General features: G+C 37.9%; 1 protein-coding gene across 16 annotated transcripts in view; it reads left to right on the top strand.

Annotated features, from left to right (window-relative positions):
• Positions 1–13748, top strand: part of ABLIM2 (actin binding LIM protein family member 2) — a 134739-nt gene that overhangs the window by 98956 nt on the left and 22035 nt on the right. For 4 of the 16 annotated variants that reach the window (XM_061468239.1, XM_061468269.1, XM_061468298.1 and 1 more), the window contains 5 exons: positions 259–357; positions 5649–5750; positions 6999–7052; positions 11023–11075; positions 11666–11801. In XM_061468239.1, the coding sequence (XP_061324223.1) occupies positions 259–357; positions 5649–5750; positions 6999–7052; positions 11023–11075; positions 11666–11801 (444 nt within the window). The remainder of the gene's footprint in view (positions 1–258; positions 358–5648; positions 5751–6998; positions 7053–11022; positions 11076–11665; positions 11802–13748) is intronic. The other 12 variants (XM_061468280.1, XM_061468289.1, XM_061468355.1 and 9 more) reach the window with 6 other exon arrangements.

Below are 13748 nucleotides of genomic sequence, written 5' to 3' on the forward strand. Positions count from 1 at the left end.
CTGATGCATTACATTATCAGTGTTTTCTATAATACTCTTTCTGCTTGTGGAAAGCCCGTGTCCCTTGGCCAAATGCATAGTATGGCCACTGTACTGTTTTTAGCAATAGCTATAGAAGGATGAAGTCTCACATATAAGCTATATGTTTTCTAAGCATCAGGAGGAAAATGTTCCTGGAAAAAAGGATGGCATTGTAATTTGTGGCTTTCAGTAAGTGAACTAAATAGTCTATTTTCACTTACTCTCTGTTGCCCCCAGCTGGTACTCAGAGTCTTGGTACCAGTAGCTGCATCTCCCTGCCCCAACACCCAAGCCTTACATCTACATTCAGACATCATTACATCCCTTTCTTCAAAGGTAAGGCCCAGGAATGCAAAACCGTGCTGTGATACTGTAGACTTATTCAGATGTGTTTCACATTTATGTCTGTGCAAGCATGGCTTCCACTTGGATAAAATTTGTCTTAATTTTGTGCAAGTGCTTTCTTGATGTATTGTGTAAATTTGAAGAACTGAGTGGGTATGGGGCTTATTTTTGCTTTTTTTTTTTTTCAGTGAGCATTAAGTGTATTTCCAAGGGGTAGAGGGAAGGAATTAGCTTCCATAATTAAAATGAGGGAGGGAATAATTTGGAAATCGATTTGTTCTAAAATCTAGTCTTTACCTTTATTTTGGTGGTGCTAAATGAATATTATAACCAGCTTACACATTGGACCCAACCCTGGATGATCAGTTATCTAATCTTCTAACCTACATTTAGATATCCTTCATATTATTTGTAGCATTACCAAAAAATATGCCAGATAAGATGGTTAAATCAGTAAAGCTGCACCGATTAGGAAATAATCTGTGCCTGAACCATAATAACTGAATCTATTCTTCTTGCCTTTTTGTTTTCCAGTGGATATTAACTTTGAATGAACTCCATATTCTCATGAAACAGTACAGGGGAATGCCATGAGCCTTTGAGGCAAAGGCTATATTTTTTAGCTAGGTAGTTAAATGCCAGAAAGAGGAGACATTCAGCTACCCCATGCATCTTTCCTTGAGTGGCAAACATTTTCAATGCCTTTTTCTTGACTCTCTTGAACTGTTTAATGTAATAAAGCAAAACTGTTCTTGCTGTTGTAACCATTACAGGAAAGGAAGTGACCCTCTGCAGGAACGAGACTTGCAAACTCAACTGAATAGCAGGCACTCTTTGCCTTTGGAAAAATAATGGATGCATATTCATTGGGCCCTAACCAATTCAGAAAGAGCTCTGCCCACAGTCAGCTGAATTTCACTGGTATAAACAGGAACAGAATCAGGCTTGAGTCTTCCAAATGTGATCCCTAAGAGAAAATTTGAGAGGAAAAAGATGATGAGATTGAGCTATTTCTTACTATTTTAAAATCTACCTGAAAAGCTCCTTCCCACAACCACAAAGCAGTCACCCACACACACATTTCTGGAAGGCTGGCACATTCCCTGGTATTCTCTGAGGCACTATTGAGCAGGATTTTTGATCTGTTTCTCTAAATTTGGATGATGTTATCCAACCTGATGTACTGAGTAAGGAAAAACACTTTTGTGTGCTGCAGTGCATGATTTTGCTGTATGGCAAGCTCTTACTCGAAAGCCTGCTTGTAGTTGCTTAGCAGCACTCCTGTTAAAATGAGTTTCTGTTCAGTGCTACCTGATGTTGCTCAGAGCAGCAGCAATTACTTAGTGCTTCTGTTTGGAGAAAGCAATCCTCTAGTGGCACCTCCTTGTGCCCAAACAATTATTAGTAATGTGATCAAAATGATGTTTTGCAATTCCACAACACTTTTTATCAAGGAGCTGAAATATTTTGCAAGCAGTAGCTTAAAGTGCCTCACATTGCTCCTATGAGGCAGGCGAGCCTGGTTATCACTTTCCTGTATAGCTAACTTGAGCCCTGCAGAGGTGTATAGATTACCTCCTGTCTTACACTGAGTTAATGTCTTACACTGAGTCCAAAAGGAGTCAGATTTGTCCCCATCCCCTTCAAGGTCTCTTAATTCCTTTCGCTGAGTTGCAGACTGTATTTTTTTTTCTTTATTTTCAGTTTTTAAAAAAGCTCATTTAAAAAAAAAAAAAATTACTAAATCCAAAAATAATATACCACTTAATAATACTGGAAGTAATCTTTGTAAAACCACCACTCCATATTTGCATCAAAAATGTTTCTTTAGGCTTCCAGGAGACAGAAAATGTTAATTTCCCTTGGGAAATTAAACCAGGAAGAATCTTTCTTTTGATTTCAGTGAGTTTGTGTCATATTCTTCCAGAGAATTACATGGTTCATCATTTTTCCAGTGAAAAAAATATGATTACTGACTTCCTGTTCTTTCTTCAGAACACTGTAGTCAAGCTCCCATGAAGTGTACTAGGGTGAGCTGTTCTTTATCATGCAGACATGTGATTTAGTTATGCTCTTTTAAGGATTTTTGTCTTGGAATGTCTCCAGAATAAATCCTGTGAAAACCTCACTTCAAGTAACCTTCACAGTTCACTGTCATAGAGTGTGATATTCCTAGTACCTATGCTTGGTGTAACTCTTGAGGTGATGGAGTCAGTGAACCGTGCTGAGCCCTGCTGAAAAATACTTACTTAAAATGTGGTGGAAAGTGTCTTGCCTTTCTAGAGCAGGAGCGTGGCTTCCAAAGCCCATTTATGTGGCTTTGAAAGCTTGAAAAGAATTAGTCATCAAGCTTCAAAAAAGTTTGTCTTGCTTCATGCACCACCATGTGCAGAGATTTTAAAGGATCCAGTTTTAGGATTAGGCTCTGACATCTCCCTCATTAGGCCAGTGGTATCTGTTTGTTGTTCAGTCCTGAACTTAGACAGCTTTTAATGTAACTTGTTATCAAGTTTCCCATCCTCCCAGATAAGATAAGAGCTGACAAGGAAAGAGATATAAACAATGTTATACTTTTCCTGACAATCCCTTGAAAAGGGAGCATGGTCTGAGCTCTGGTCAGTTGGCTCCATAAACACAAGGTTAAGAGCTGCCTACCCTGTCAGCAGCCAAAAGACACAAGGAAGTTCTTGTGGTTGACACTTAAGTTCAAAGTAAGATTCTTTCCAAGTTACACAAAATCCAGGGAAGAGTTCATGATTCTGTTTTTTGCTCTGCACCCACCAGTAGAGCAGATCACAGCCTGCAGCTTCTTGTGGCACAAGACAAAACCCAAATGCTTGAAAAATCACTCTTTGGGGATAGTTGTAATTTCTCTTGAGACCTTCTTTGAAGTTCTTATTCAGTGTGCACCAGGCAAATCTTGAAAGAGAGATTCTTGGCAAAGTCTCATTTGAGAGATTTTAATTATTGGCTAGATGAAATGACTGTCAGTAGTACCATCACATGAACTTTCTACACGGGTCTTCAGTTTGCTTTGTTATTAAATACTTCTTTTTGTATGCAAAATGTGAAATACAGCTCCTCTAGTGTGTTTGTCCAAATCAGTGGCAGAATTAAAGTTTAAATGAGCGTCAGCTTGTATGAGTGAACCTTTTCCCCCATTTCATCCTTAATTCTTCCCTTTTGAGCAAGTTAGATGTGATGACTTTAAAAACCTCTCCACACAGAAGATCCTTGCATCGAGAAGTTTGCAGATTTGCTGTCTCCTGGTACTTGTGCTTGTATCATGTACTCTCAGAAGTTTATTCCTCTTAATCAATGCTTCCTTCTGATTCCTTGCTGACCTATCCTATCCTTAAAGAAGGACTCTAGGTGTGTATGATACCAGCACTTGGGGGTGCTCAGTGAGTGTTCATGCAGGTCATATATGAATATACATTTTTAATAATATGCTAGTTTTTAAGTAAATGAGGAATTAATACACTGTGAAAATCACTTGAAAACTTTCCTCTTCTTTTTAAATTTAAAGATTCCAATAGTAACATCACATTTGAATGAATGACATTACAAGTTTTTTAAGGAGTTTGGAGTCATAAGGGACCTTGCTTAAATAAGTGTCTACCATTGCTCTTTGCATTCAAACTGGGAGCGACATTGAGGAGTCTTTCATTTGGTAGGGATGGCCAGGCATCTGGGCAGCAAGCAGTGAAGAAAGAAGGAATTAATAAATGTACATTGAAAACCTGTCACTACTTCTTTCTTTCCAAGAGCAAAGCAGGAATCAAGAAACTGAATAACTGTCTGCTTCCTTGTCTGAGGACAACTTGGCTGCAAGGTGGTTGTGATGCATCAGGATTTTAGTAATTCCATACTTTCTTACCTTATCATTTGGAAGGACCAGAGGCTATCAGCAAGTGCAGTTGCGATTTCAATTCTCAACTGTTCAGATTACATTTTTCAATGAGAAATCACTGTTACTGACTACACAGTGGTAACAGCTGAAAAGTTTTTGAGTTTTAATTTTTCACCAACTGTGAAAATAACAGGCACACAATTTAGAAGGTATTAGTGTATCATCATGATATGTGCAGCACACTTTTCTGACCTCATGTGGCCTGTTTATGCTCCTCCTGGACACAGTGGCACTACCCAGCTGACTTCAGAGGTGCGTGTCAAGGCTGTCTTTGCTGAACATGTACCCACTGTTTGTCAACAGAGACCACCTCCATGGGCATGGCCTAGACAGTTATGATAATCCAATAGTTTTATGGTTATAAAACTTCCCTTCCCTGAAGTCAGAACTCAGTTACAGATCTAGTATCCCAGAGCTGCTGCACGTTCTTTACCCCCCCCCAAAACTTGCTATAATTACATCGTTACTAGCCATTAAATCTGTGCTCCATCCACACTAAAACAATAACAGTGAATTAACAACCATTTTATGTTAGAATAAATGTCATGTTTGGCTTCCAGCTGCTTAACAGTGCTGTAAACTAATAGGATTTTACAAGTCCCAAAAAAGTAGAGCTTTACTTTTTTGTTTGCCAAGCAGCACTATAATGCCATAGAGTGTTCTTCGGGGAAATAAGCTAGGAAAAAATAGGTGGCACCTAATGAGCCTTTGACAAAACAAGTGTAAAAATTAATACACATTAGTCCTTTGTATATCTTGAAATTTGGTGAAGTGACTATGGCATTATAGATCTATGACTTGATAATCCAACCTTATTTGCATAGAGCTGTGGCATGTTACCTGTGGGAAAAAGTTTGCAATTAAGAACCAAATTTCAACATCTGTTTTTATCACTGATATATGCAAGAATATTTGACTTTACTGGAACATCTGTTTTTTAGTCTAGTCCTGCCCTGAGATAAACACCACAGAATGATTTCATTACTGGTTTCAGGGCAGGCCATGAGCCATAGCATTAATCATTTAAAAAACGTGATTGATAGATTATTCAGTTAAGGCTATGCAAAACACATTACAAGGCAGTGAATGTTTTTACCTTTCTATTTTCTTCATTGAAGTGCTGTTAAAAAGAAGTTTTAGTTTCAAAGTGGGGCAGATTAATCCGATATTATCTTTCAGATATTCATTATTGATGAGATGCTTGGAGACTAAGCCAATACACTGTGCTCAAAAATAATGGGCTTCACAAAAATCATATATTTAAAACTGTTGGATTAACAAGTCATTCTGAACAAGCTTTTATGCTTGAAATACTCTACTTTGCTTTCCATTTTTCTTTTATCTGCTTTCTTTGCTCTTCCCCTTGGAGGCAGTGAAAGTGGTCGGAGCACTCCAAGCTTATCCATGTACTCAGACAGCAAATCTTCACCTTCTGTCTATCAGCAGGCTCCTAGGCATTTCCATATCCCAGGTAGGCACGCACTGCATAGCTTTTGATCTTCGATTGCTGGCACTTGTTTATTCTCTTCTGAATGTAATCTTTTTTTTTTTCATTAATCTGTGAATTCGAACTTCAAGAGAAGAAAATGTCTGATAAGTGCAAATCTGTTACCTGTTAAACTTCATCTCAGAAATAAAGAAGTTAGAGGGCTGTGTGCTTGTGGATGTTAAAAATGTAAGTGTTAGAGGAAGCACCCACTGGCAAGTGTTATTAAGCCTGCAAAGGTACAATTATTTATAGTGCCATGGCTGCATAGGTCTGTTGAATTTGTGTGCAGGAGGGAAAGCTGAAGGTGGTTTTGGTTTTGTTTTTTGTTTTTTTTTTCTTTCTTATCTGTCTACTTTCTGAATTAGAGTTGTGTTAACATAGACTGAAAATAGCTGGAAGACTTTAAAACTCCAAGAGGCTCACTGTGGCTGTGTCTTTGCATATGTACTATACTATTTTCAAGTTCACATTCAGTGAAAAAAAGCACATTAAATTTATGTCCACACTGTTTAGTTTTTTGACTAAGAACATCTACCTGCTCAGTGGAATAGCTTATTCCTTTTTAGCTTAAGGGGCTAACGTTTCTGTAAAGAAATCTTAATGAGGAATTGTATCTGCTCAGGTCTGTAATACTAAGTAAATCTGATGTCTGTACAACATGATATGAGAACCCTGGACTGTGGCTCTGGGGGCTTTAAAAATTTCCTGGAAGGCTGAGTTAGCTACACAATTAAAAATATACGCAAACTGTAGGATTTTCTATAAGAATATTGAGCATTTCAAATATAAACATCTGTATCTGAATGTGTGCAGTTTTAATAATTAATGGAGAAATTCCTTTTTCAAGCATGGCTATAATACTAGTCTGTTGTACCTGCACGTGAGTTTTATTTTAAGTAGTAGCAAGTATAGCCAGTTTGCTTTTGTTGTCTATGAAATATACATTGGTATTCCAGCAAATTGACACCTTTCAGGGTGTCTTGAAGCACTTTGAGAAAATTAGGAGGGATTATGCTGCATAGATGGTATAGACAATGTTTTAAATATATAAAGATGAAGGATAAAGCTTTGTTCTCTTATAATAACCAGTGAATGACAAACCACTGAATGAATGCTGAAGTCTTTGGTGAAGCATTTGTACTTTTTAGTGTTGTTGAGAGAAGGTGAGCAGCATTGTCTGAATTGCTTTCTTACTCTTTTATTCTTTCCTTTCTCTTTCCTCTTCCTTAGACACTGGCGTAAAAGATAACATCTATAGGAAACCTCCTATCTACAAACAGCATGGTACAGTCTGCTCTTCTCTGTTGCAGCTTTATCTGCATGCCTTTGTAAAGAAATGCATATTGACTTCCAAATTCGTTTGGTGTAGTCTTTGCATTTCATTATGTCCCTATAATCTCAAGTAGAAAAGGAAGAAAAGTAATGAGAAAATTAAATAGCATTTTGTATAATATGCTGTCCAAGGACTCAGTACGTTCTCTAAAACTGGGATAATTATGCTTTGATTTGTCTTGGTAATTCAGAGCTTATGCTAGTTTCAAAGCAGGTTTCTCGTTTATGGAATGCTACAAAACATGTAAATGTTGAAGGTTGCTCTCCTGTTTTCAGACCATGCCTTGGGATACCTACGTTTTTTAAATAATTCTGACTTCTACATTGCTGAGGAAATAAATGGTCATTGGTAATCAGTGTATATGAAATAGCCACTTTTCATCTGCAAGTTCTTTAAGCTGTAAAACATCAAGAACATATGTAGTCACACCATGGAAGTTAGAAATGAATTAAGTAGATGATAATATCGGAGAGATGTGATTGGAAAACCTTTGGTAGACCCAGCAACAAGGCTGCTGTCTGAGTTTCAAAACAACACAAAGAAATACGTGATGTTTTCTGCCACTGAGAGTCTGACTTAAGACCCTAGTAAATATGAAAAACAGAAATATAAAGTCTGAGTTCTTCTATTAATATCTCACTAATGAGCATCACCGTGTTGCTGTCAGTGCCTGCCTACTATGTTCTCAGTGATGTTTGACAAAGATCTTGCTTTGTGGTACAGGATTAGTAATAGAGAATTCATTTTCCCAAAATGAATTCCACGATTATTCTTTGGAAACAAATATGTAGGGATTCTGCTGCAATAAGGGTGCCTGGAAAGTGCAGAAGTTTTAAAAATTATGCTTTCAGGTAGTTATCATCTTTATGCTATCTTTCATAGAAAACAACAGTTATTTCTGGTTTGGATGAAATTATAGTTTGGCTCTGATACAGCAATAGAAGAAGGAAAATTGTCAGCTAATGTCTCCCAACTGAGTGAGTCAGCCTGTGCATGTTCACTGTAACTGGTACTTCATGCCGAAGTAACTGCACATGCAGATCATCGAGATTTAGATAACCTCTGTGGTTTTTCTGGGTATGGTTTTGAGCAAAGCAAGACTTGCAAATGTTTCAGTGCACGTTAGGTGTTGGTCTTTGATAGACATTTTCTGCTCACGGTGTCCTAATCTTGGACAAACTAATGTTACCTCCCAGGCAAAAAGGTAGGATCTGTTTGGTTTAGTGCTTGAATTAATGTAATCTTTCGACCTTATAGTCTGCCCAAGCTCTCTAATTCTGTCTTGTCTTTAGATACACAAATCACTTGAGGCAACTTCAGGCTGAGCAAAAAGAAAGCTACTGACAAGGGAAAAAATTGCATATTGTAGTGGTGTTTGGAAAGATCATGAGCAAATGCAAAGTTACAATCATCTGGTGTAAATCAGCATTGCTTCACTGATTTACACAAGCTGACAATATGGCTCCAATGTCCTGTATCCCGGCTGTATCATTTAATTTTATAGACTTTTTGGTTTGAAAAGAGGGTTCTAAGTGGCAGCATTTTTTTCTTCCAGGCCAGGCATTTTTATTTCAATTTTCCATCCATCAGATAAGCAGTCGAAGTCTGGATTATGTCAGTTTTGCACTGCTGGATAGAGTTATAATGGATGGAGTATAATCACTGGAGTATAATCACTGGAGCAAGCTGAGAATTAAATTATCAAGTCAGCAATTTCTGTAGGTTAACAAGGATATATGTTTTAAACTTTATTTATAGATTATAGATGTTCTGAAAGGTTACGTTGAAAATACACACTCTGTTTTCTGCTGAAGAGCAAGCCATAATTTACTCTGACTCAAACAAACAAAAATCTGTCAACTTTCCTTCCAATAAAAAAGAAATTAAAAATAAAACCAATAAATAAAACTTACCTTTTGTTCTGGAAGTCCTCCTGGCTAAAGCGTGAACACATGAGCAGCCGATGATTCAGCTCCTCAAGCTAATGGGACACTGAACTAACACATGTGGAAAAGGAGCCAGAGGGCATTCCTTCATTGAAGAGAGCAACTTTGAACAAACAAGCACAAAAATGTTCTATACAGCAAAAAGTGCAAGGAGCTCTTCCAGAACATTTAAAGGTTTCAGTTGCAGCAGTGTCCAATAGATTTGCTGTAGCTACACCTTCTGTGTTTCTATTGTAATAAACACCCAATTTCAGAATGAAAAAAGGTGGTGGAAAAATGGGGTATAAGAGCGATCAGGCTGAAACCCAAGGTCGGAAAGTGAAGAGTGCAGGAGCCTCCCAAAACATCAGTGAACCAGGTTTAAGTACTTCTTGCAATATAGGGACTTTATTTTTCACCTGTCATATATGGATACTTCTTTCTATTTATTTCTTGGAGAAGCAGTTTGCCATCTTGGAAAAAATGCTCTTGTCAGGATGCTATTAACCAACTGTGAAAACCTTGAATTTGTTCATAGTTTAACTTTTATTTTATGACCCAGCTTTGTTTTGCCACATTAAATTGAGGCGGGAAAAAAGAAAATCCAAACCTACAGTTGTGGATTTTCTCCTCTAACCCACAGGTTTTTTGTTTCCTTGCTGCAATTTGTCATTTTTCTTAAGTATCACCTCTTCAGCAAAACCAGTTAAGGTCTGGATGTGATCTGTGTGATGGCACCGGAAAATGAAACCGAACAGCACTGAAAGGCCTTTTGCCCATGTTGGTTAGATAAAGGGCAGATCCTCTCCTAACATGCTAGAGGGGGAAACAGAGGGGGCAGATTTGTTCCCAACTTGCTGCTTCTGTTGCAGCGCTTCTGATGGTGCAATTTAATCTCCCCACCTTTGTCTCCGAGAATCTAATCTGAGCCTTTATTATTATCATACTATTTCTATTATTAATAAATATGTCTTTCGACTACATTGCATTGCATGGGGCTTTGTGTTGCACTTTTATTCAGGCATTGCAGACAATCCCGTGTTATGATGAGTTCTCATGGCTTAAAATTAATGCTAGATCACTGCATTACTCCATTTTTGTACCATTAAAACTCTACCCAAAACAACATTAAGTGATATAAAGGCAAGTAGGACCCAGATTTTGTGAATTTATCTGAAATGATGTGAAATTTGGCACAAAGCCTTTCTGCAAGTTTCTGAGGTGTAACTACGTATTTGGAATACTCTGGGACATAAAAGGCAAAGAAAAACACATTTGATTGTTCAGAACTATCTAATGAGTAGCTTTTAGGTTTTCAGCTGAATTTCTTCTCAGCAAGATGGAAAGTTACAAGACAACAAACCAACAGTAAAATATCAGCAATATTTTGTTGTTGTTGTTGAAAGACTCTTTAAGAGAGTCAGTATAGTGAGAAAAGAGGTTGGTCAAAGAACTGTGAATTCTAGAGCCTGACACACTCTCTCTTGCTGATTTCATAAAGAATACCAAATTTGTTCCAACTTGCCATCACTGCCTGTCCTCCATAGGAGGCCCAGGTGTGTGGACCACAAAATATCTATGTAACCATAAGTACTTTCATGGTCATGGTAATGCAGAAGAATGGGGAAATGACTGCGCTGTGGGCAGTGACCATATAAATCTGGCTCTAAATTACGATGTAGGTTTTTTTCCCATCAATCATTCCTTCAAAGTAGTTTCTTCCTAAAAAGGTAGGTTTGAAATCCAGCAGGAATAGATTGTCTGAATTCAGTGCATACCTGAAAGATGAGTATTAGTATAATAATTTCAAGACAATTTAAATAGTTCTGTGAAATTATAGCTTTACATGTCAAGTTGTCTGGCCAGGAATTTTTTTCTTGTTTTTTTCTTGTTATTATTTTTAACTCTTAAAAACATTTGGAACAGCCAAAACAGCAAAAAAAAAAAAAAAAGGATGTAATATGTTCTAATTTTTAAAATTATCCTTATCTTCCAGCAGGAAGAAGATCAGAAGGAGAGGATGGAAGCATGGATCAGGACAGTAAAAAGGTATTGAAGAGAAAAAACAAAAGGAAGTAGTTTATTTATCTTTCTTTAAGCAAGTGTTTTTTAAAACATATTCATATGTAAAGGTATTCTTTCACGTGACTGAAATAATCATTACTACTTTAGGTCTTTCCAAGGAAATAAAGAAAAGCTAATCTCTCACCCAGAGGGTTTAGAATCGACATTCTACAGTAAAGAGAGAAGGGATATTGAGATTAAGAGCAATAAATTCATGGATTTTCACTCAGTATATACGTTGGTGATTCAGTTAAGCTTGTGGACTTTTGCTTAGGTTGCATCTTAGCATAGAAGAAAAATATTAACAGCAGATTAGTTACAAGAAAATGACTGCATCTTCAGAAGTGGGGCACAGTGAGCAGCTTAATTAACAGAGAAACTACCCTCAGCCTAGCTGAAAGTTAAATGTTTCTGGTAGCTGTGACGTCTAAGTCATGATATAGTCAACTTTTACAGTTTGATAAAGGATGCTACAAGTTGCACTGAACATAAACATGCTGTCCGTTCACCAATATCTAGACAGGTGAGGTAGGAGAACTTCATTCAGATGTTAAACAGGCTTTTCCTCTTTCCAGCTGAAGACCAGTTGGCTTATTCTGAAGGGGGATATGGACACCAGAACTAACTCCCCGGATTCAGACACGCGATCCCTGTCTCTGGCTGCAGACAGAGAAAACTTCCCAAGGGCACAGGAGACTGCCGGTTACTCCAGTGAGTACTGCGTGCCCTGGCCTGCCGGCACTGTCAAGTGGGAATGTGGCAAGAGAAGGTGGCCCTGCTACAGCCTAGTCCACACAGCTCTCCAGTTGGCTTTACGTTCCATATCTCTATCATAATTACACCTCTTTGTCAATTTGTTTTGCTGTGGCTTGTAAGTACTAAGTGCCTTCAGATTTCAATAGTAAACCTGTTTATAGTTTCATATTAGTGAAGGAGGCAGCACTGTTTGTGCAAATGCTGTATTGTCTCTGGGGAGAGCAGACATTCTTTACCACAAAAAACCTGCCCCCTCATTAATGCATAAAAGTGCCTATTTATTATATGCTATTTTCAGTAGACAAGATAGTAGATTGTTGGCTTGTGCCAATAACTCTTGATACAAATTACGGATTTTGAATATCAGTAGAACCATTTCTTCTGTATCATGATAAATATAAAGAGCACTTTGCTCCAAAGGTTAACTTAGAATAGGTATTTTTTACCATTGCTCACAGTTATACCTGTAAGTTCACTGAAATCTTGCAAGTGGAATACTGGGATAATTTTGTTACTAAATACTGGTCTGAAGACAATACGTCTGTGGCTAGCTGTCAGTACCAAAAGTGTGGTCTACACATTTCTTACTCCACTTTTCAGCGAGTCGAAGGAAAAGGTCATCAGAATCGGGTCTGAATTTTACTTTTAGATTACATAAACAACAAAACAATAGATTAAATGAATTTTAGCAGCTATCTGGGCCATTCCTCTCCCTGCTTCCTCCATTACACCACATGGCTGTAGCAGGTCATCTGAGGTAAACAAGTGGGGGAAGCAGTTTTCCAAAAGAATGCATCCAATGCAAGGCATGTCTGGCAGCAGAACTAGGATGTCAGTCTTGTGGGCATTTTGGTAATGTGATAGCTGGCTCCATCAGCTTATATTAAGGAAATTATGGCTTAACCATGAAAGGAACAGGAAAAACAGATGGTACAAAGTCTGTCGCAAGGCTGTAACAAGATAAAAAGTTATTTTGGATCATCCATCTTGCTGGCTAACTTGAAGGGATTTGATTCCTTAGTCCTCACCAGACGTCACATGCATGTGCACAAGGTATATTGTAGGATTCCCTGTGCAGGTGAAACCGAGTCTGACCACCTCACACACCTAACATCTGGACACCTAAACCTTTAATTGTAATACACATGTTGGGTGTGTTTGGGAGCTTCCTGGAGTTGATCTAATGCTTTTCTATAGTCCTATTTTCTATAGTTCTATTGATCTAATACATTCTATAACAGTCCTTGTACACAAATTTTAAGTAGGGAGAAGTATGTAGCGACCAAGAACTGTGTTACACAAGAGCAATGTACAGCGTCAATGTCACTCTTCTATACTAGCATTTCTTTTATGGTGGGTTTTTCTGTTTTTCTTATTACTATTATTATCTTGGGAATGTGGACCTATAAAAACTAGAAATGCAAAAAGAGGTTCACACCTCTGTCAGTGTCAATATTACCTCTGTGTTGATGCCATGTAAGTTGTATCATTCATTTTCCATCGCTTTTTGCCATCATTTCCCTATCCCTCCTGAAAATTGACCCTGTTGACCAAATAGCAGCAACACGGAAATGAAGTTGAAGAAGTTTTATCTTCCTGTTATTTACATTTCCTATTTTTTCCTTTATAATTTTGTTCAGCCACCTGACTGTCTTAATACTCATGGACATCCGATGCGATCTCTTCTTTACTCAGTGTTTCCTATTTAGTTCTGAATATTTGTAGTCTGTCACGTGCCCTGTTGGCCGTGGAAGAGTAGTAGCTTCTCTGCCTTTTGCAGTTATGGTTGAGAACTCTGACATTCAGCCCCATCTCTGTGGCATACTTAGTGAGTATCGGAGAAAATAAACTTTTGGGGGTATAGTTTGGGTGCCAAGTGGTTACAGGCAAAGTGGAGGAGGA

Source organism: Pezoporus flaviventris, unplaced genomic scaffold (assembly GCF_033815535.1).
Source record: "Pezoporus flaviventris isolate CSIRO_AGI_PZ_B2104156 unplaced genomic scaffold, CSIRO_AGI_Pfla_v1 ptg000002l, whole genome shotgun sequence".
Classification (NCBI taxonomy): Eukaryota; Metazoa; Chordata; class Aves; order Psittaciformes; family Psittacidae; genus Pezoporus; species Pezoporus flaviventris.